The sequence below is a fragment of the Marmota marmota genome, unplaced genomic scaffold, assembly GCF_001458135.2.
Source record: "Marmota marmota marmota unplaced genomic scaffold, marMar, whole genome shotgun sequence".
NCBI lineage: Eukaryota > Metazoa > Chordata > Mammalia > Rodentia > Sciuridae > Marmota > Marmota marmota.
The window spans coordinates 4,535,306-4,560,130 of NW_026000240.1; the positions used below are offsets into that span (position 1 = coordinate 4,535,306).

At 33.1% G+C, this 24,825-nt stretch overlaps 1 protein-coding gene across 1 annotated transcript in view; it reads left to right on the forward strand.

Moving 5' to 3' along the window:
- Ccdc14 (coiled-coil domain containing 14) overlaps nt 1-24,777 on the forward strand; it is a 46,849-nt gene extending 22,072 nt beyond the window's left edge. The window contains exons 8-12 of the mRNA XM_015486857.2: nt 1,648-1,789; nt 10,139-10,221; nt 14,033-14,251; nt 14,325-14,457; nt 23,332-24,777. Of these exons, the coding sequence (XP_015342343.1) occupies nt 1,648-1,789; nt 10,139-10,221; nt 14,033-14,251; nt 14,325-14,457; nt 23,332-24,262 (1,508 nt within the window). The 3' untranslated portion in view covers nt 24,263-24,777. The remainder of the gene's footprint in view (nt 1-1,647; nt 1,790-10,138; nt 10,222-14,032; nt 14,252-14,324; nt 14,458-23,331) is intronic.
- The last annotated feature ends 48 nt before the right edge of the window (nt 24,778-24,825 follow it).

Genomic DNA, 24,825 nt, shown 5'->3' on the forward strand with positions numbered 1-24,825 from the left:
AAAAGTAAGGCTTTGCTTTGAATGAGTTACAAATTTGTCATCATGAAAAACATGGTAATTGATTATGGAAGTAATGACTGAATATATAACATTTGCAGACAGACATACTCATAATCATAAAATACTGCAGGAACAGCCACATATTTAGCAAATTAAAATTGCTGTGTTTTCAGACGATCAAATTATTACTCTTCTCCTAACCAAATACTTAATCATAATAATGATAGTAATAATGATATTACTTATCACTCTTTTATACTTACTTTGTGCCTTGTGCTATATTTTTCATGAATCACTTCATTTAATCTTCACAGCAACCCTGTGAAGTTCCATCATTTCCCCATTTTACAGATGAGTATATTGAGGCTTGGAGAACAGCATTTCATTTAATCTTCTGAACTACCCAGTGAGGTATTGTTATTACTTCCATTTAATCATGAAGAGACCCAGGCTTCAAGAGTTAATAATTTAGATTCGGGTCAAAGGATACAAAATTTCAGATAGGAGGAATAAGTTCAAGAGATCTATTGTACAACATGGTGAATATAATTAATAAAAATGTATTGCATTCATTAAAATTGCCAAGAGAATGCTAGTGTTCTCATTACAAAAAATAAGTATATGAAGTAAAGCTACCCATTCCACAATGTATACATATTTTAAAACATGTTGTATGTGATAAATATATGCTTATTGGTCAATTTAAATGCATTAATCTTTTTAAAAGATTAATTTAGTTTTTAAAAAAGAGTCAAGTGATTTGACTAAGGCTATAATCTAGGAAGGGATAAGGCCCCAGTCTGTCCCTTGAAAATTCATAAGCAAACACAGTCAGTCTACAGTGACTATAGAAGATGGCTCAGTGATTGGATATAGTTGTTTACTATGTACATGTATTTTTCATTAGGATGTTAAAATGTTTGTGGAGTTGAATAAGTTTTTGTAATTTGAATATACTTTCAACCTATTGAATGTTTTGATATTGGTTAATAGGTAATTTTAAATATTCCCAGTCCACAGAAAATTTGAGAATTAAGAAACAAAAATAAAAAGGACAAAAAAGCTAATGTACCTGTATCTGTTTGCTACTTCTTAAAATATTTACTATGCACAATTAATAACCAAAATGTTAGAATTGTGGCTGGCTGTATTAAATCTATTTTATAAAATCAAATAATGAAACTTAGCAAGCCATCCCTCAGTATTTGCAAAATGAGTCACGTAAAATAAATTAATTTTTATAACAGGATCAGTTAATTTTTATAACATGAATTTTTCATGTTTGTACTGTATTCAATTTTAGGAAACCCTATAGCACTCAGAAGTCCACTATAGACCTTTGATAAGTGTGAATTAGGAGATATGTGTAAACTACTGTCCTCCTTGACTCAAATGAAAAAATATAAGCTATTGATTTAAGATTAACCTTTAATTTACTAGATTTAATTTCTTTAGAATTTTTCTAAGTAAGCAGGAAAGAGGAAAATGGGATTTGTATATAAATTCATAAATAATTGAATTAAAATGTATTTATAGCCAAGTATGAACATACCTATAAAGATTTTCTTTTATAGTTATATGTACCAATGGGCTTGTCCAAAATCAGTTTAAAATATTGATTTTACTCATTTCTTTTGTCTCTTATAGAGGATTCAGAAATTCAGAGATTGATAACAGAAGTAGAAGCATGTATATGTGGGCTTCCAGCAGTAAGTGGAAACAGAAATATTCAAGTTGAAATAGCACTGGCTATGCAGCCATTGAGAAGTGAAAATGCTCAGTTACGAAGGTAATTGCTCTTCGAATATTTTTGTGTGTAAGTAAAGATGTCCCATAGTTAGAATGAAGGTGCCCAATGGAAAAATCTAGGACTTCATAAGAAAAATTGATTTGCTGTCTTACTGTATTCCACTTTTTTCCAAAGATTTCTAGGATTTTCTAGCTAACTTTTCCATTACTTCTGCCTACTAATACCTATTTTCTTCCACCTTTTTTAAACCTCTGTCACCTGGTTTAGTGTATAGACAAGATAATTCTACTGTAACATATGTCTAAATCTCAGAGGCATAGTACAGAAATGTTTAGTTCTCCCTCACTGCAAGACATCGTGGGTCACTGGAGATCTTTTTCATCTTTTGACTCAGGATCTAGGTTCCTTTTACCTCATGAAACCACAGTGTCAGTGTGTGTTTTCTAGGAAAAAGAGAATATGGATATAGCCATGGGGCATTCTTATATGCCATGGACCACTTAATATTTTGTAGGCTAAAACAAGGTACATGGCTCTTCCTAACATAATGTTCGAGGCACATAATTTTTCCAGACTTCCATATTTCTAGAAAGGAAAGTAGAACCTGATATGAGTAAGTATGTAACCCTATCACATTTGAACATAGGGGAAAAAATTCATTTAAATTCTTGGATTTATTTTTATTTTTGGCCATCTTAACATTTTGGAATAATTGTTTAAGAAAGATGTAAATCAGGGATCTTATCTCAAAATGTAGAAGAAATCACCCACATATTAATAATATCCTAACTTTGAATCTTTTGGTGATGACCAACAGGGCCAATACTCCAGTGTCTATTAATATACTTCACAGAGAATTAGAGTACATTTACTTCCAGGTGCTTCCGCAACACTACAATGTGAATGTGTCCTGAGTGTTACAGTTGCAGGAGCTTTAATCATTGTATAAGATGGGATTTTAGGGACCTGCACAGATTTTTTAAGAAACTGGAAAGCAAAAAAAATAGGATTTTTGGTTGGAGAATAGCTTAATTTTATTGTTTGGATTCTAAACAGGCGAGATACCTAGTGAGATTTACTTTCTTAGTGTTATTTTTCTAGAAATCTTGTGTGTGTGTATGTAAAATATCTGATACTTGACAGACTCGCCAAGTTTAAATTCTGTCATCAGTCCTGACATAAGGGATTCTATAACAATGTTAATTTTTCAAAACCAAGACTAAATAATAATGGTAATGAACAGCAGCTACATTTAGGTCAGGCTATTGTCTTTTTTTAAAATTTTTTTTACTTTTAGTTATACATGGACACAATATTTTTATGTGGTGCTGAGGATCGAACTCGTGCCTCACATGTACGAGGCAAGCGCTCTGCCAATGAACCACAACCGCAGCCTGAGGCTATTGTCCTTTATATGTGTCATCTCTAAATCTTCACAGTGTTCTATGAGTAGATATTGCTATTCTCATTTATACATGGGGAAATCAAAGCAAACGGTATGTAATTTGCTCAAGATCAAATAGCTAAGAAATGTTGAATTCTTGTTGGAATCAAGACTCAAATCCAAGGCAATTAGGTTTTAGAGAGAAGAATTCTAACTTATTGACTTATATATTGCCTCCACTAGGAAATAGAGATTCATTTACCTATCACTATTTAGGTGTATTATTTGAAACGAAAGAGTCATACTATAAGCCAGTCAAAATAAACATGCATATTATTTAAAGCAATGATTATCAAAGGATTGTTTTCTTAAGCATACTGTAAGTTAATCTCAGAATATTATGTATTTTAACATTGTCACCATGGAAATATCAGTGATTCTTATTTATTTTTGTTCCTTAGAGCATTTTATAAATCTACTATTTTGCTAATTTATAAGCTACTCAAGGAAATGAGGCTTATTATTTTATTGGCTGCCAATTATTTTTAATTTTTTTAAAAAGATATTAAGCTAATTGATGACTAATCTAATTCTTTAGACTTGGTACTAGAGCTTTTTAGGCCTTCTTTCCTTAAAGGGCAATGACTATATAGAATGTTCTTGTCACTGTTGTTCACTTGACCTTTTCAAAGATAAAATTACTGAAAAATGAAGAATTGGTCAGATATGTAATTTGCTCCTTTTAGCGGAATGAGGTTTCAAGTAGCAATGTAGGGATTTTTGTGCTGCTTCATAATCTTTATTTGGAATCATTCATAATTACAAATAAAACTAGAATGTATAAGCTCATTCAGAAATGATTTTCAATCAAAAAAAAATTTTATGTTTAGACATTGGGAAACAACATGTTTTTTTGTAGACCGAAGTGACTCCCCCATCCCAGAACTTTCTCAAAGTTTATTGACATCTTGTGGTTTAAAAAAAAAAAAAACATTGTTTCAATGGAATCTTGGCATTTTGAATTGGACAGTTTTTATGTGAGACATGGAACAATTGTCCAGTTTTTAGCTTTCCTGGTCCCCACCCATAAAATGTCTGTAGAGCCCCTTTTATTTTGACCGCTAAAACCCTGGAACATTCCCAAATATCTTGGGTGGGAGCTGGAGGTAGGATATTACTTATTATTAAGTACTGTCACACTAGGAAAGCCTTAATATTTATAAGGCAACTTAGATTTTAAGACCACTTCCTGAATGTAAACTCAAATAGAAGACCACCAGTAGGCTCACACAGAACAAAAAAATGATGGGTGGCATTAAGATTTTCTTGTCTTTATAATTTGACAGATGGTAACATAATTCCTCCAGATGGGAGCTAGTAGAAGAAGAATAGATTTGTTTAATTTTTTTTTAAATTTCACTTTATTTTTTTATTTAGAAGAGGTAATGGGAGAGCCCATGAGTTAAGATTTAGACTATACTAAATGTGTCATTTAGACCATCTGGAGATATGTGTAAGTCTGGAGCACAGTAACAAGATCTAGAATTGAAATGTAGACTTAGAAGTAATTCACTGAACACATTTTTATTGAGCTTTTACTATGGATCTAGCACTTTTATAGATACTGGAGACAACTGTAATAATAGCATGTAATTTGTTATCAGCATATAAATGGTAAATTCACCAAAAAGGTATAGAATGACAACACAGCAAAGAATGAATTGCTGGGTGATAATAGCTTAGACTGGAAGACCAGAGCAAGAGAAACCTGTGAAAGAGGCCTGAGAAGGAGCAACAAGGGAAATAGTGGGAAAGCTAAGAGAGTAATGTCATAAAAGCCAGGAAAAGATAAAAAATTATAGGAGAGATCCGTATATAACATTCAAAATAAACTACTAGAATAAATGATAAAAGAAAACCTTAGTTACTTTGAGTTGGGAAAGATTTTTTAAAACAGAGAAAGGAAAAAGTGCATACATTGGACTTCACTAAAATTAAAACTTTTTCTCTTCAAAAGGTACTAAAAACGAAGAGGCAAGCAACAAATTGAGAGAAAGTATTTGTAAAACACTTAACAAAGAACTTGTATCTAGAAGTATAAGAACTATCAGAACTCGATAATAAAACTATCAGTTTTTAAATATCTGGTTTAAAAATGGGTAAAATATTTGAACAGACACTACACCAAAGAAGATGTATGAATATCAAATAAGAACATGAAAAGATGCAGGAGGATCGAGAGTTCAAAGTCAGCCTCAGCAAGGGCAAAGCACTAAGCAACTCAGTGAGACCCTGTCTCTAAATAAAATACAAAATAGAGCTAGAGATGTGGCTTAAGGGATTGAGTACCCCTGAGTTCAATCCCTGCTACTTGCCGTCCTCCCAAAAAAAGATGATTATCATCATTAATCACTAGGAAAATGCAAATTAAAACCATGATGAGATACCAGACACACCCATTGGGATGACAAAAATTCAGAACATCATACTAGGTGTTAGTGAGCTTGTGGAAGAACTGGAACTTTCACGTTGTATGTAGGAAAGTAAATGGTATTTTTTTCCCAACTACTTTGGAAAACAATTTGGCAGTTTCTTGGAAATTAAAATATACCTACCATTTGATCCAACAATTCCATCCCTAAATGTTTCTCAAGATAAGTGGAAGTTATCCTTACAAACTTGTTCATGAATATTCAGAGGAAACAACCCCAGTGTCTATCAACAGGTGAATGGATAAACAGATGGTGGTATGTCCATACAATAGAATACTACTCAACAGTAAAAAGGAAGGAATTGTTGATACATGGAACAGAATGGTTGAATCTCAAAATCATCATGCTGAGTAAATAAGCCAGGTATAAGAATATACATTGTATGTTGATTCCATATATATGAAATTCTGGAAAATGCAAAATTAATCTATAAATCTTGTCTAGAAAGGGGAGGTTATGAAAAAGGACATGAGAAAACTTGAGGGTGGTGAATATTTTAATTGTGATGGTTTCATCACATATGTCAAAATGTATAAAATTTTATACTCTGGCAGTTTATCAGAGGTCAGTTTTATATCAATAAACCTATGTAAAAATGAGTAAATCGAAAAAATTTGCCTAAATATCAGCAGTTTTTCCTTTTCTTTGTTAAAATCAAGTGTATTTAATTTAACACATAATGTTTTGCAATAGCATGTGTAACACCCATTTTTAGAAGATTATTTTGGGTTATTTTTTCATATATCACTTTTTATAGAAAAATTACTTTTTAAAAGTCTAACCCTGAAAGCAGGGAAGAAGAGAGTAGCTGGTGATGTGGCAGTTAAGCTGGCTGAAGTGTTTTCACTTCCAGTGTGGAAGGAGTTGCATTGTGCTTGTATCTCAAGCATAGCAATGGGCCAAGTGGGAGAAGCTGCAGACACAGAACTAAAGGGAAGAGGATAGAAACAGGGTCCTTGAGAGTCTAAAAGGAGATGGCATTTTGGTGCAGGTGAGACTTCTCTTTATCTGAGACCAGAGGGAAGAACTGAGGGTTAATATGCATGCAGATAAAGTCAGTCTCAAACCATATTATTTTTGTGAAAATAGGAAAGTATCCTGTTGAGAGAAGGAGGGTAAGGATGAAAGGTTTGTAATGAATGACGAATTGACTGTGTTTGGGAAAAGAAGAATATGACCAGGTACATACAAAAAGATTGTCAACAAAGCTTCTCTTACACACTTGGTGTGTAAGAGGGCCTCGGCACTTGCTGATTTTCTGAAAGATACTGAAAGGAGCATTCTGTATGTTCTGGGTCACCAGTCTATGTTGCCTTTTCTAGTTCTATACTCTTTGTTATAAAGGGAAAATCTTTTTAGAAAATCAGAATTCAGTTGTTTTACACTTTGTGGTTTTTCACTGTATCATTAATGTGTTTGGGATATCTTTCCATATCAGTGTATATGGATATCTTCTTATTCTTAATGCCTGTGCATTAATATTTCACTCTATGTATATACCATAATTATATACATTGTGTTTCCAACTTGTCATTATTAAATAATGCATATTTCTTTATATATACAAGGTTTTAGATGCTTTTGCACATGTACAGCTATTTCTGAGGACAGATAACCTAGAAGTAGAATTATTTTGTCAAAGATTATGAACATTTTACATTTTGTTGAATATTGCCAAATTGTTATCTAAAGTGACTCTCATCATTTGAGATAATTAATTTCCCTATACTGTCACCAACAAAGTGTTATTTCTTTTTATTTCTGTCAATCCTATGATCAAAATATATTTCCTTGTTTTAAATTTGCAGATTGAGCAGTTTTCAAGTATCTATAGACCATTTCTATTTTTTATGTGAATGGCCTATTCTGTCCTTTGTCACATTTTACTAGGTTGACTTCTATATTTGTAGAAGCTCTTTAAATGTTGTGTACCCTTTCCCCATCATATATATGGTAGGAATTTTTTTCCAAGCCTTCAATTCTAGAATAAGCTTCAAATTTTGATGTACTTAAATCCTGTATTCTTTTCCTTGATGGTTGCTGGATTTTGAATCTTGCTAAGGAATGCCTTTCTCACTTAAAGATTATTTAGATTTCTCTCCTAAAACTCCATTGTTGGGCTTTGTTGTTTATGTATTTTGTATTTAATACACATGAATGATAATGAGGTAGGGGTACTATCATTTTAGATTCAATAATAAAAATAAATATTTTAATTCAAATATTTTCATAGTAAGTTATTCTAGAAAGATGCTAGAGATAACTTCTTCTTCTTCTTTTTTTTTTTTTTTTAAGCAGTGCCTTCTTAGAAGTAAACACTTTTGTATGTTCTTATTGGTGAAAAGTTACATGTTGTGAAGTTCATTTTGGGCAAGGTTGCTATTTATTCACATTCTCATTAAATAGACATTAACTTTTCCATCTAATGAGGAAATTACTAGAAGCATATATTTCTGTTTACCAATTTTGTCAGTGTGTGACAAACATCAAGCAGAAAGTTATCTATTAGTAGTCAGTGGTCTGCAGGTATCTAGTTCATAGTGACTGATCTTTTAAAAAGTAGATGATTGACTACAGTAATGAAGATGCAGAGAAGGAAAGCAGAAAAAGAAAATAGCAATAAGGGATATAAGGGAAAAGAATAGAACAACAAAAAAGAAAAGAAAGAGACAGTAGAAAATGGGGTGGGGGGGAGAGAAAGAAAAATTTAACTTTTAATATTTTGCAATAGCATGTGTAACACCCATTTTTAGAAGATTATCTTGGGTTATTTTTTCATATATCACTTTTTATAGAATAATTACTTTTTAAAAGTCTAACCCTGAAAACAGGGAAGAAGAGAGTAGCTGGTGATATGGCAGTTAAGCTGGCTGGAATTATCCCAGGCTCCTGGTAGTAGGGTGTTTTTGTTGTTATTTTGCTCAGTATTTGTCTTTTGTTTTGGAGGTGAGATGAACTTCCACTATTCTTTTTTTTTTTTTCTGCCTAGCTTTTCTATTTTTTTAATTTATATATGACAGTAGAATGCATTAGAATTCTTATAACACATATAAAGCACAATTTTTCATATCTCTGGTTGTATTCAAAGTATATTCACATCAATTCATGTCTTCATACATATATTTTGGATAATAATGATCATCACATTCCACCATCATTTATAACCCTGTGCCCCCTTCCTTCCCCTCCAACCCTCTGCCCTATCTAGAGTTTGTCTATTCCTCCCATGCTCCTGCTCCCTATCCCACTATGAAAATCCATATGCAACAAAATGAAATTAAACCCCTATCTCTCACATGCATAAAACTCAACTCAAAATGGATCAAGGACTTAGGAATAAAAAACCAGAGACCCTGCATCTAATAGAAGAAAAAGTAGGCCCTAATCTCCATCATGTGGGATTAGGCCCCAACTTCCTTAATAAGATTCCTATGGCATAAAAATTAAAATCAAGAATCAATAAATGGGATTGGGGGCTGGAGTTGTAGGGCAGCGGTAGAGCGCTTGCCTTGTATGCGTGAGGCACTGGGTTCGATTCCCAGCACTACATATAAATAAGGAAATAAAATAAAGTTCCATCAACAACTAAAAATAAAAAGTAAAACAAATGGGATGGACTCAAACTAAAAGTTTCTTCTCAGCAAAAGAAACAATCTGTGAGGTGAATAGAGAGCCTTCATCTTGGGAGCAAATCTTTACTCCTCACACATCAGATAGAACACTAATCTCAAAAAGCTAAGCACCAAAAAAAACAACCCAATCAATAAATGGGCCAAGGACCTGAACAGACACTTCTCAGAAGATGATATACCATCAATCAACAAATATATGAAAAAATGTTCATTATCCTATCAATTAGAAAAATGCAAATCAAAACCACTCTAAGATTTCATCTCACTTCCGTCAGAATGGCAGCTATTAGGCATACTAACAACAATAAGTGTTAGCAGGAAAAAGGTACACTCATACAGTGCTGATGGGGACTGAAAATTGGTGCAGTCAATTTGGAAAGCAGTTATGGAGATTTTTGGAAAATTAGGAATGGAACCACCATTTGACCCAGCTATCCCTCTCCTCCATCTATACCCAAAGGCCTTAAAAACAGCATACTACAGGGACACAGCCACATCAATGTTTCTAGCAGCACAATTCACAATAGCTAAACTGTGGGACCAACCTAGATGCCCTTCAATAAATGAATGGATAAAAAAAATGTGGCATATATACACAATGGAATATTACTCAGCAATAAAAGAGAATAAAATCATGGCATTTGTAGGTAAATGGATGTAGTTAGAGAAGATAATGCTAAGTGAAGTTAGCCAATCCCCAAAAAACAAATGCCAAACTTCCACTTTTCTACTGAGTAGTTTTTGTATATCACTGTTTGGTCTTGTTTGCTTTTGTTTTTTTCTCAATTTTTTGTTGGTGCATTAGTATGCATAATTATAATGTTTACTGTTAAATGGGCTTGGATTCTTAAATTCATAGTTCTTCATTATTTCCTTTCAGACAATTGAGAATTTTGAACCAGCGACTCAGAGAACAAGAAAACACTCAAAAGACATCTGGCCCCGTAGAATGCAACCATGAATGTAGGTAAAAGAACTTTAAAACTATTAAAATCTTAGAGGCTCTGGAAATGATTTTTAAAAAAAATAAATTAGTTTGTCTGGTGGATTTTCTTTGTTTCCAATCAACTTAAAAATAGGTATGGTGCTCCATATTAAAACAGAAAATAGTGCAGGAAAATAAAAGATTAGTGTGCTGTCTACATCCCAATAATACACCTCTACTAAAGGTGTATATTGTGCCAAGCACAATAAAATTATATATGTACTTTCAAATTTTTAAAAATTGAGCGTGTGCTTTATGTACTCTTTCAAAGCTTACATTTATTCATTTTATACATAGTGAACATTTTTCCTATAAAAATACATAAATTTTCTTTTTTTTTCTTTGATAACTTATTTTCTGCTTGTGTGGCTCTACCATAATATATTGAAGATCTTCTGGAAGACATCTGAATACTTCGCCCCTTTTCCTCAAAGCAAACAACAATGCAATGAAAATTCTTCTTTTTTTTTAATATTTATTTTTTTAGTTGTAGTTGGACACAATGCCTTTATTTTATTTATTTGTTTTTTTGTGGTGCTGAGGATTGAACCCAGGGCCTTGCACATGCTAGACGAGCGCTCTACTGCTGAGCCACAACCCCAGCCCCTGAAAGATTCTTACCTTTATACAAATATGTGAGCATTTTGCAAGATAGATTTATAATAATAGAACTGATGAGCCAAATAGTATATGCAATCGCAATTTTAACCAATATCACTAAATTATCCTTATGTTGTTTTGAGACAGAGTCTAACTATATTGTTTAGGCTGGTTTTTTAAAGTCCCAAGCTCAAGAGATCGCCCTCCTTAGCCTCCTCAGTAGCTGGGACTACAGGCACAAGCCACCAAATTGTCCTTATGGGTCACAGGTTAATAGAGAAATGAAAACTAATAGTATTAGAAGAGAAAAAAATGAGACTTATTATTATTATTATTGCCTGCTGTGGTTATATGCTACATTGTTTGTGCTACAAAACCTGCCTCATTTCCTTTCTTGCAGTAGTCAATGAAAAATATTTGTGATTGATGAAGAACTATGCAGTTTAGATTATTTTCATAGGGTATAAATGAAAAGTTGTAGAATCTCTTGCCTAAATATCGAGGGTTTTTTTTTTTTTAATAAATGACAGCAGAATGCATTACAATTCTTATTATACGTATATAGCACAATTTTTCATATCTCTGTATATAAAGTATGTTGACACCAATTCGTGTCTTCATACATGCACTTTGGATAATGATGTTTATCATATTCCACCATCCTTGCAAATCCCCTTCTCCTACCTTTCCCTCCCACCTCTCTACCCTATGGTTTTTGTTTGTTTTTGTTTTTTTGTTTTCCTGATGAATACATTGAGGATGAAAAAGCAATGAAAGTTTGGAACTGAAAATTTTTATGTCAACAGTGCCTATTAGAATAGGTTTTGTGTGTGCGTGTATGTGTGGGTGTGTGGTCTGGGAATTGAACCCATGGCCTTGTACATGCAAGGCAAGCACTCTACCAACTGTGCTATGTCACCATCCCTTATTATAATAGTTATTACCAGCCCTCATTTTAGATAGAACCTTATCATTTCTATTTTTTTCCTTTCCTATCCCTCCTCCCTCCCCACGGGTCCCTTTCCTCTACTATCTTCCTTAGATTTTTTTTTTTTATTTGTTCTTTTTAGATACACATGACAGAAGAGTGTATTTTGACATATTATACCTACGTGGAGTATAACTTATTCTAATTAGGATCCCATTCTTGTGGTTGTACATGATGTGAAGTTTCAGTGGTGATGTATTCATATGTGAACATAGGAAAGTAAAGTCCAATTCATTCTACTGTTTTTCTTTTTACCATCCTCCTCCCTTCCCTTCATTCCCCTTTGTCTAATCCAGTGAACTTCTATTCTCACTGCCCCCCTTGATGTGTTTCAGTGTCCACATATCAGAACATTTGGCCTTTGGATTTTTGGGATTGGTTTATTTCACTTAGATTGATAGTCTCCAGTTCCATCCATTTACTGCAAAAGTCATTCTTTTTATGGCTGAGTAATACTCCATTGTGTATATATACCACATTTTCCTTATCTCTTCATCTGTTGTAGGGCACCTAGGTTGGTTCCATAGCTTAGCTATTGTGAACTGAGCTGCTATTAACATTATTGTGGCTGCATCACTGTAGTATGCTAATTTTAAGTCTTTTGGATATAATGCTGAGGAGTGGGATAACTGGGTCAAATGGTGGTTCCATTCCAAGTTTTTGAGAAGTCTCCATACCGCTTTTCCATAGTGGTTGCACCAACTTGCAGTTCCATTAGCAATGTATGACTGTACCTTCTCCCCACATCCTTGCCAACATTTACTATTACTTGTATTCTTTATAATTTTTATTCTGACTGGTGCGAGATGAAATCTCAGTGTAGTTTTAATTTGCATTTCTCTAATTGCTAGAAATATTGAACACTTTTTTGTATATTTGTTAATCATTTGTATTCTGTGAAGTGCCTGTTCAGTTCCTTTGCCAATTTATTAATTAGGTTCTTTTTGTTGTTGTTGTTATACTTTTTGATTTCTTTATATATATCCTGGGGATTAATTCAGGTAGGCTCTCCATGTTCTTGATTGTTTCCTTTGCTATGAAGTTATTAATTGAGAACTTTCAAAATAATGTTCTCAGGACAAAGTCTGATGTAAATGCAGATGTCACAGAGGAACAGATAAAATTTTCTCCAAAAATTCTTTTTCGATTTCTGAACAGCAAAGTACATTCAAAAAGCATCAAGAAAATGGGGAATTTGTTTTTTGCAATATATGACATGAGCTTAATTTTCTTAATATATTAATATCTCTTACAAAGCAATAAGAAAAATATGTGCATTCAGCAGAACAAGTGTATCATGAAAGTATTTGTCTTCATGAGAGTAACTTCAGATAGATCATTCTGTTTCTACTGTGAATAAAAGGTGGGGGATAAAGGAAGGTGAAAGAGGGAAGGTCATGAATGGAAATGGGGAGATCAGTGGTTGTCATTCTAAGTAGCAGCTTCTCTCTTTTTATTCTCTTATTCATTTACTTTATTGGGTTGTTTTTGTTTCTCTTTTCTTTTGAGTTATATTTACTTGTTTAGTACTAGCTTCATGAGATCAGAGACCACGTCCATGTTATTTACTGTTGTGTACCCAGATTCTAATATAGTGTCTCATACATGGTAGACATTGACTGAAGCTTGTGTTTGCTAAATGAAATGGTACCATGTACTTCTGTAGTTTTTAAGAAAAAGAATATGATAAGTCTATGTGCTGATACCTAACAGTCTTTTTTGGGGGAAAAGGCAGTGTTAGAAACTGAGTATAGTATAATTCTTTTATATTTAAATATATGTATAATTTTATATAAGATTATATACTATTCGCAAAAGGTTTTTAAGAAAGATAGCCAAAATTAATAATGATGCCTCTGGGAGAAGAGTCAGGTAGGGAAAAAGAGAGATACTTCTTTGAGAATCATTAGGTATTATCTATTGGTATCTTGTGGCATTTCAATTTTTTATTTTGTGCATGTATTTTTCTTTAATTTAAAAAGGTAAAAATAATTTAATGCGCATAATTTCAATTGAAGAAGAAAGGCATGATTTTTACCAATCAATTTTTAAAAATACATTTGGTATTTATATAGAACTGCTTATACACATCATTATTAAGCAAAATCAGTAAATTCCAGGCCTTTTTCTAAAAACAAGTCTTTTCCATGTTTGTATTTTTAAAATTGAGAAAGAACTGTTTAATCTATTTTGTCTTGCAGTGTATTCCCTTCAATCATTGAACACATCACTGCAAAATCAATTGCAGGAGTCACTGAAGAGTCAGGAATTACTACAGAGTAAAAATGAAGAGCTCTTAAAAGTGATTGAAAATCAGAAAGATGAAAACAAAAAATTTGCTAGTATATTTAAAGACAAAGAGCAAACACTTCTTGAAAATAAACAGCAATTTGACATTGAGATAACAAGAATAAAAATTGGTATGTATTTAGGCTATTGTTATAGTCAGATTTTTTAGAAAGGAATGAGAAACTGAAACTTTTGTTGTTTTAGAATTGGAGGAAGCCTTGGTCAATGTGAAAAATTCCCGGTTTAAGTTAGAAACTACTGAAAAGGAAAATCAGATATTGGGAATAACACTGCGTCAGCGTGATGCTGAAGTGACTCGGCTGAGAGAATTAACCAGGTAAAATTGCCTTTCTTTAACTAACCTAGGCCTCTTATTTGATGTATTATAAACTTCAAAATAATGTCAAACCTGCCCTTTTTTCCTTATCATTTTCTCTTATTTTTTCAATTTTTTTGCTAATTTCTAATTTTTTCTTCCTGTTCCAATTATGGTAGTTTAGAAATTCCAAACCTGGGCAAATGCTTTTTTAGACTCTGTAAGTCTAGGTAATGAGCTCTGATGAGAGGCTAACAACCTGTATAGCAAAGTGGTAAGCTACCTGGCTGTGAAGCCAAAGACCTGAATGAAATCTCAATTCTGCTACATATTAGTTGATGACTTTGAGCTCATTGTTTAAACTTTCTCACCCTCTCTTGTAAAGTAGGGACATAGATAGGGTTGGGAGAAACTCAGAAACAATTCATGAAAAGCAGTTAGCATGGTAAGCCCTTATGCCATATGATCTTGGGTAACTCATTTATACTCTTTGAGCTTCATTTTCTTCATTTTGACAATAAAATGAGGAATTTGCAGTGGCTCCTAAGATTCTTCATTTCCTAGCAGATAAATAAAATTACTAAATTTTCATAAAATTTTCTTTTGAGACATTTGCTAAGATTGGATTTTTAACTGTTTAAAGTCCCAGATGAGAGGTTATTTTAGGCCAGAAAATCATCAGGTATGACCATGTCTTTGAATGATCCTAGAAATGTATATTTCCAAATATAAGATAATTTTGATTATAAAACAGTATGTATTGTATTCCCAATTAACAGACCCACTTTGAATTATAAACTTTTAGAAAAATAGATTAAATAGTAATGTATGCATGTATGTATGTATATGCATACACATGTATAGTCTAATATTTTTTAACTGAGTTGAGGTTTTTGTTGTCATTGAGTTGTGTTTGACGTATTTGAAATGTCTACTTCTTATCACATGGTTTGCAAACATTTTCTCCTCTTCTGGGATTTCTCTTCACCCTTGTTAACTGTTTACTATGAAGAAGATTTTTAGTCCCATTTGTCTATTTTGTGTTTATTACCCATGCTCTGAAGGTCATATCCCTCAGAATTGCCCAGACCAATGACATGAAGCTTTTTACCTAATTTTTTTTTCTGGTAGTTTTACAGTTTAGGTGAAAGGGGAAGTCTTATGTGATGTAAGTCTTTAACTCATTTTGATTTGATTTATGTATGTGAGATGGCTTAATTTCATTGTTTTTAAACTTCTAAAATTTATAATCTGTTAATACAGAAATACTACTTTTTTCCTACATTTATTTCATAGGATAATTTCATTAAAGCTTTTTTTAAAAAAAATATTTTTTAGTTGTCAATGGACATTTATTTTATTTATTTATATGTGGTGCCAAGAATCCAACCCAGTGCCTCACACATGGTAGGCAAGCATTCTACCACTGAGCCATAACCCCAGCCCCTCATTAAAGCTGATTTATTTATTTATTTATTTATTTAGTTGGTTGTGGCTTGAAGCAATATCTTTATTTTATTTATTTATTTATTTTAAATGTATTTTTAGTTGTAGGCAGACACGATACCTTTATTTTATTTATTTATTTTTACATGGCACTGAGGATCGTACCCAGAGCCTCACACGTGCCAGGTGAGCATTCTACCACTGGGCCACAACCCCAGCCCTCATTAAAGACTTTAATAGTTAGAAAAACAAAAGACATTTCTTATGTCCATGTGGAATTATAATTCATTAGGCCCTGGCCAGTTTTCTAAATGCTAGCCTATACAATTTTTCTTCAAAGTAAAGTAAGAAATTAATGAAGTACATTGATATTTTTGTTTGTGGATATCCAGTTTTCCCCAAACCATTTGTTGAAGAAACTCCTTTTATCATTGTATGTTCTTGGCAGTCAACTGGCTATAAATCTGTGGGTTTATTTCTGGCTTTCTATCTTGTTCCATTGATAGATATGTCTATTTTTGTGGGAAGTGCCATGCTTGTCTTGCTTGTAGTAGCTTTATAATATATTTTGAAATTCAGGACTTTAATGCCTCAGCTTTGTTTTGTTTTTGTTTTTCTTTTGTTCCAGATTTCTTTGGTTATTTTTGTGGTTTCATATGAATTTTAGGATTTTTTTTCTGTCTCTTTGAAAAATGATATTGGAATTATGATAGGACTGTACTGAATCTATAGACCACTTAGGGTAGTATGGTCATTTAACTATTAATTCTTCCAGTTTATGAGCATGGGATATCTTTATATTTATTTGTATTTTCTTAAGTTTCATCATTATTCTATAGTTTTTATTATACAGGTCTTTCATCTCCTTGGTAAAATTCACTCCAAAGTATTTTGGATATTTTACTTACTATTGTAAGCAAGACTGTCTTCTTAATTTCTCTTTTTGGATAGTTTGTTGTTGGTGTGTAGAATGGCTATCAAGAAGTTGGGTGCAGGGCTGGGGATGTGGCTAAGCGGTATCGCGCTCGCCTGGCATGCATGTGGCCTGGGTTCGATCCTCAGCACCACATACAAACAAAGATGTTGTGTCCACTGAAAACTAAAAATAAATATTGAAAAAATTCTCTCTCTCTCTCTCTCTAAAAAAAAAAAAAGAAGAAGAAGAAGAAGAAGAAGAAGTTGGGTGCAATGGTTTATACCTGCAATCCTGGCAATTTGAGAGGCTGAGGCAGGAGGATTCCAATCTTGAGGTCAGCTTCAGAAACTTAGGGAGACTGTCAACAAATTAGCAGGATACTATCTTAAAGTAAAAAATAAAAAGGATTAGGGATATAGCTCAGAGGTAAAGTGTCCCTGGGTCCAATCCCCGGTACCAAAAAAGGGGGGGGGGGGAATGCTGTCAATATTGATATTTGTAAATTATTTTTGTGTTCTGCAATTTTCCTGGATTTTTTTTTCTATCATTTTAACAGTTTTTTGGTGAAGTCTTTATATGTAAGTCCATATTTTCAGCACTTCCTTTGTATTAGGATATCTTTTACAGAGTCCTTATTTTATAATGGTTCAACTCATGATTTTTTACTTTTCATGAGTTTACCAGGGTATTAAATGCATTTTCAGCCACATTTAATGGTGCATGCCTGTAATCCCAGTGGCTTGGGAGGCTGAAGCTGGAGAATTGCAAGTTCAAAGCCAGCCTCAGCAACTTAGCGAGGCCCTAAGCAACTTAGTGAATAAAAAATAACAAGAGCTGGGGATGTGGCTCAGTAGTTAAGCACCCCTGGATTGAATCCCTCGTACCAAATGAAAGTGCATTTTCAACTTATGATAGATAGGTTTATCAGGATGTAACCCCATCATAAAGTCAAGAAGCATATATATTTCTTTCTCTTACCTAAAAATTGCTATGGCTAGGGCTTCCAATACTATTTTGTGGTGAAAGTGGGCATCCTGGTTTTAGAAGAAAACTTTACAACTTTTCTCCATTGAGTATGATATTAACTGTGGGCTTGTCATATACGGGTTATATGGATTTTATTAGGTTAAGATACTTTCCTTCTGTACCTAATCTGTGAAGATTTTTTTCTTGAAAGGATGTTGAATTCTGTCACATACTTTTTCTTTATTAATTGAGATAATCATGGTTTTTATTCTTCATTTGTTAATGTAGTATATCACATTTATTGATTTGCATATGTTGAATTATCCTTATATCCCAGGGATAAGTCTTATTTGATAATGGTGAATGATTCTTTTCGTGTATTGTTGAATTTGATTTGCTAGTATTGTGTTGAGGATTTTGCCATCCATGTTCATCAGGGATACTCGCATGTAATTTTCTTTTCTTGCAGTGTCCTTGTCTGGCTTTGATATCAAGATAATATTAGTCTTTTAAAATGAGTTTGGAAAAATTTCCTCCACTTTGAGTTTTTGAAAGAATTTGAGAAGGATTGGTATTAGGATTAATACTTCTTTAAACGTTTGGTGTAATTCAGCTGTGAAACCATCTGGTCTTAGGCTTTCTTTGATGGGAGCCTTTTTATTACAGATTCAGTCTCTTGTTATTGATCTATTCGGATTTTCTGTTTTGCTTGATTTGCTCTTGGTAGGTGTGTCTAGGAATTTATTTATTCTAGGCTATCAATTTGTGGTATAACTGTTCTTAGTAGTTATGATCATTTTTATTTTTGTGGTATCAATTGTAATGTCTTCTCTTTCATTTCAGATTTTGAGTTTTTTCTTTCTTCCTGGTAAATCTAACTAAGAGTTTGCCTATTTACTTACTTTATTAAAAAACAACTTAGTTTCATTGATTTTTTTTCTATTATTTTTCTAGTCTCTATTTTAATTATTTCTTCTCTGATTTTTGTCCTTTTCTTATATCTGCTATCTTTAGGCTTAGTTGGTTCCTCTTTTTCTAGTCATTTGAACAGTAGATTATTTGAGCTCTTTCTTCTTATACCTTCTTTTCCTCTATGAACATGCTTTTGCTGAATACTGTAAGTTTTGGCATATAGTGTTTTCATTTTGTCTCAGAATATTTTTTTTATTTCCCTTTTGATTCTTTTTTGACCCACTGGTTGTTCAGGAACATTTTGCTTAATTTCCACATTTCTGAATTTTCTAAAATTTCTCCTATTATTGATTTCTAGTTTTATTTGCAATCAGAAAAGGTACTTGATAAGATTTTATTTCTTAAAGATTTTATTTCTTTTAAATTTGTTGAGAACTTTTTTGTATCCTACCATATGATCTAAGATAGAGAATGTTTCATTTTGGTAGAGAAAAATATGTATTCTCTGCTGTTTGTTAGAATGTTTTGCATAGCTCCTTTTGGTTTGGTCCATAGTGTAATTCAACTCTTAATATTTTCATATTAATTTTCCATCTAGATAATTGTCCCTTGTTGAAAGAGGGATATTAACATCCTCTAGTATTATTGCATTGCAGTCTGTCTCTTCAAATTAATAACTGCTTTATATATTTAGGTGGTCTTATATTGGGTATTTATATATTTACAATTGTTATGTCCTTTTGATGAGTTGATTCATTGTTATATAGTGACCTTCCTCGTCTCTTTTTTTACTTAATTCTATTTTGTCAGATATGATTATAGCTGCCTCTGCTCTATTTTGTTTTCCATTTTCCCATTTGTGTGAAATATTTTTTACCATTCTTTACTTTTATTCTTTGTGTTGTCCTTACTGGCAAATGAGTCTCTTGTAGTATTTTTCATTTGTTTTATCCATTCAACCTATGCCTTTGGATTAAAAAATGTAATTGATAAGTACGGACATATAACAGCCATTCTGTAATTTCTTTTCTGGTAGTTTTCAGATTCTTTCTTTTCTCTCTTCCTGTTTTCCTTGGCATTTGATGATTTTCTGAATTGGTATGCTTTGAATCCTTTCTTTTTATGTTTTATATAACTACCGTAGAGGTTTGTTTTGTGGTTACATAAAACATGAGGCTTACATAAAATATCTTATAGATATAAAAGGCTATTTTAAACTGATAGTACCTTAGCTTCATACAAACAGAAACTACAGTTTTACTCCCCTGCCCTTTATGATTTTGATGTCAATGTTTACATCCTTTTGTAATATATAATATTTTTGTAATACACAATATAACCACTTGTTGTAGCTTTAGCTGTTTTGCATAGTTTTGTCTTTTTAACCTCTATATTAGAGATAAAATTGCTTTACACACTACCATTTCATTACTCTAGAGTATTCTGAATCTGGTTATGTTTTAATCATTGAGTTTTGTATTTTCAGTGGCCTTTCATTTCAGCTTTAAAAACTGCCTTTAGTAGTTATTCCTGTAAGGCTGGCCTAGTGATAAACTCCTTTAGCTTTTGTTTGTTTGGGAAGTTTTTTAATTCTCATATCTGAATAACACCTTTGCTAGGTAAAGTATTCTTGGTTAGCAATTTTTTTTTTTTCAGTTCTTTGAGTATGCTACTCCATTTTTTCTCTCCTGGTCCATAGGGATTTTGCTGAGAAATTCACTAATAGCTTTATCAGCACTCCCTTGTATGATAATATGTTTGTTAGCTCTTGCTTCTTTCAGAATTCTTTGTCTTTGATTTTGACCAAATCTCTGGGTTGAATTGGTTTGGAAACCTCTGAGTTTCCTATACTTGGATTTTGATCTCTTTCCACAGATAGGGGAAAATTTCAGCCATCATTTCCTTATGCAGAACTCGGAGTTTGGTTATGGTCACTCCTCTACTACTTAGCTGTTCTTCACAGTATGTGTGGATGCACATTTGCCTCCTGGCCTGGAAAAGCCTTAATCAGAGCACCAAGGCTGTGTGGGATTATAAGTCAGGCACTGGGGTTGGATAGGGCTAGATTGCCTCCTCATAGATATGGGCATATTGGGTGGATACACTTTCCTTTTGGCCTAGGAAAGTTGTATGCAGAACTGTCATGCTGGGAAGGTTCATCACTATTAGCTCTGGTTGGATGGCACCAGATGCTCTTGTCGCAGATATGCTGAGACTTGAATTTATCTTCTGGCCTGGGAAAGCCTGAAGCAGAACACTGATGCTGGATGGGGAAGCTGAATATCTACTTCCAGCTTGTTTACCACTGTAGAAACCATGGACCCAGGGCATTCCTCTCTGTGTGACAGTGTACCAGCTTGAAGGAGGGGTAACATGGTCAGAGTGAAATAGTTCCTCCAACCCTTCAAACTTTCCCTTTTATAGGGGGAAAAAATCATTCATTCTATATCCAGAGATATAGAATGGTACAGAGATTTCCTTTTAATATTTTATGTCTACATGTGTTAACTACTTATTTTTATAAAGATGGTATTAAATCCACTTTATTTATGGCCTCCTCTTTTAAACTTATCTTTATATAATGTACATTTTCCCATCAGTAAAAATTCTTTACAACATGACTATAAAATAGCTGTTATGTGGGCTGGGGTTGTTGCTCAGAGGTAGAGTGTGCACCTTGCACATGTGAGGCACTGGATTCGATCCTCAGTACCACATAAAAATAAGTAAAGGTATTGTGTCCAACTACAACTAAAAAAAAAAAAATAGCTGTTATGCTGTTATCCATAATTTACCTAAATCAAACATAGACAAATATACATATTTTTTCTATTGTAAATATCTTTTTAAAGTTTATATCCATCAATTTTCTATTATTAGTATCTTTATAACTGTCCTTGAGTACAATCTCTTTGTATATAGCAGCACTAGGATGAATTCCTGGAAGTTCAAGTTTGTGGGTCACAGGATATAGTATATTCTGGGGTTGGTGGTGCACACCTGTAATCCCTGCTACTGTGGACACTGAGGCAGGAGGATCTCAAGTTTGAGGCCAGCATTGACAACTTGGTGAGACCCTGCTCAAAACAAAAAGTAAAAAGTACTGTGAATGGACGTTAGTGGTAGAGTGCTTGCATGCAGGAGGCCCTGGGTTCATTCCCTAGGACTATTCTTGTTTTACTATGTTCAATAAACAAAGAAAAGGAAAAAAAAAATAAATCACATTTAAAATTTTGAGTTTATCTCATTAAAACTTAAAAGTTTGAGGCCAAGGATATAGTGCTTGCCTAGCAATTTGTGGAAAAAACAAAAGTAGAACTTTTAAGACATGCTTATTGACTAGTTATATATTTTTGTTGTTGTTGTTTTTGTTCATTACCTGTGGATATCTTTTGTATCTATCTTTTCTCTGTTTATCTTTTTCTCATTGATGTTTTTTTTTTTTTTGGAGGATGGGTACCAGGGATTGAACCTGGGACACTCAATCACTGAGCTACATCCCCAGCCCTGTTTTGTATTTTATTTAGAGACAGGGTCTCACTGAGTTGCTTAGCACCTTGCTATTGCTGAGGCTGGCTTTATACTTGTGATCCTCCTGTCTCAGCCTCCCGAGCCACTGGGATTATAGGTGTGCATCACTGTGCCTGTCTTCTCATTGATATTTAAGATCATATGATTCAATTCATATAGATGAAAGGCTTTAAAATGGTTTTAATAGGACTACTAATAAAAGCTGCCATCAAATGAGATGAACACACATTTAGACTGAAACTGTGCTAAGCACTTTACTCATATTTTATTATTTAATCTTATTTATTTGTAATTCTAAAGTAAGTATCTACATTTTACAGTTGAGGAAATTGAAATTCAGAAAGGCTAAGTGACTTGCCCAAGATCACAGCTAATGATAGCAATAGGATTTGGCTCCATTTTTTTTTAGCTTCTAAGCCTGGGTGGTTTTTCTTATATCACTCTTTTCCAATAACTAGCTGTTGCTTATCCCTAATTATGACATAATTGTCTCTATCCATCTGTTTATTCCAGTATTGTTCTAATATTATCCTGAGTGTATCTCCTGAATGGAAGATTTTCTTTTTTTCCTTTAACCCGGGGGTGCTTTCCAACTGAAATACATCTCCAGCCCTCTAAGTTTTATTTTGCGGAAGGGTCTCTCTAAGTTGCCCAGAATGACCTTGAATTTCAGGTGGTCCTACTTTAGCTTCCTGAGCATCTGAGATTGTAGATGTGAACCACCATGCCCAGCAAGGAAAATAGTTTTTAACAGAATACATAGCAAATGAGTATTTTATTTTCCATTTTTGCTTTATATCTTAGCCTACTTATATTAAGATGGTTTTATACTCAAAGATTTATTTGCAGTGTTGCTCAGGAATAAGGCATTTCTATATCTTAAGAGAGAAAAAAATTCTGAGCCTTTATTTTTAGATATAATTAGATTTGATGCAAACCAAGATCTTTCATCCTTTGTTATTTTAATATACTCTTGCCAGAGCATATTCTGTAATTTTTGTCTTTTAGTTTTCATAGTAAGAACCAGACCCTTGCCTCAAGTCCTTCTTTTTAAAGATGAAGGTATGTATGTATGAATGAAACAGGTAGAAAAAATAATTACTTTACTAAATTCTTCTTGACAGAACTTTACAGAACAGTATGGCAAAGCTGCTCTCAGATCTTAGTATGGACACTGCTTGCTGCAAGCCTGGAAATAACCTTACCAAATCAATTCTGAACATTTATGATAAACAGCTTCAACAGGACCCAGTCCCTCCCCACACTTCCATTATGAGCTACCTAAATAAGTTAGAAACAAATCACATTTTTACACATTTGGAGCCACTTTCTACAATTAAAAATGAAAAAACCATAGAAAAAAAACCCTATGAAAATGTTTTGCCCTCCAAAGTCCCTCCACATAGTGATATTGGGGGCATGGAGAGAGTATTAGCACCTGAGATTCTTTCTACCTTTTCAAAACATGATTCTGATGCTGAGTGTGAAACCATGACTTTAATAGAAGATGAATGTAATTTAGATAACACAATTTATATTCCTTTTGCTAGAAGCCCTTCTAAGAAGAACCTACCACTTTCTAGGAGAGTATCCCCCCAGCCACAGATAAGTGTTGCTACAAGACAACTAGTCAGCGATAGTGCACTTATCTCTGAAACAGAAAATAAACTGTGTGTACCTGTAGTTTGTTCTTCAAAAAATGAAACAGAAGATGCACCTGAAAAACTTTCCAGAACAACCGACACGGAAGACAAACAGCTCCTCAAGAAAATAAAGGAGGCAATTGGTAAGATCCCTGTTGCTGTTGAGGATCCAGAGGAACAAGCTGCATGTCCTGGCCTGTCAGCTTGTCACAGCACCAGTGTTCAAGTGAAAAGCAATGTTGTCTGTGATGGCAGCTTTTTAAATTCTGACTTGATGTCAGAGTGGAGTATCTCTTCTTTTTCAACGTTTACGTCTCGTGATGAACAAGACTTCAGAAATGGCCTAGCAGCGTTGGATGCCAACATAGCTAGGCTCCAGAAGTCCTTACGGACTGGTCTTCTAGAGAAATGAATTCAAAAGCAAATTGATTGAGTACTTTCTCTTTTTAAGATTAGAACTTGGCTATATCGAAGGTATATTTTAAATTTCTGTAGAAAAATAACTTTATATTGTTAATTATGTATAAAATAATAAATTTTATGTATAAAAACTTACTGTTGGAATATTTTGACACTTGGGAATTTATAAAAAGTCATCTTAAGAAATTAAAAATTGCCAAGACAATAGCTAGGAAAGTATTTTAATTTAGTACTTATCAATTAGAATTCTTTTACTAGTATTTAACTGTGGGGTTTAAGGTTCAAGTTAAAGGATTTTTTTGGTTGTTCCTTAAAGCATAATGGGAAGAAAGTCTCTGGGGGCAATTATTACATTTAAACTAGAATTTCTTTTCTGTTTTAGGATAGCTCTGTGTTTCTTAATGACATTGTGTTTTTGTATGGAATGTTCTGTACTATAGGCCAGTGCTCTTGGTGAGATGTATAAACATTTCTTTTACAAGAAAAATTGCCAGTTAATGCCACTTTGTAAAAAAAAAAAAATATATATATATATATTTTTTTTTTTTTTTTTTT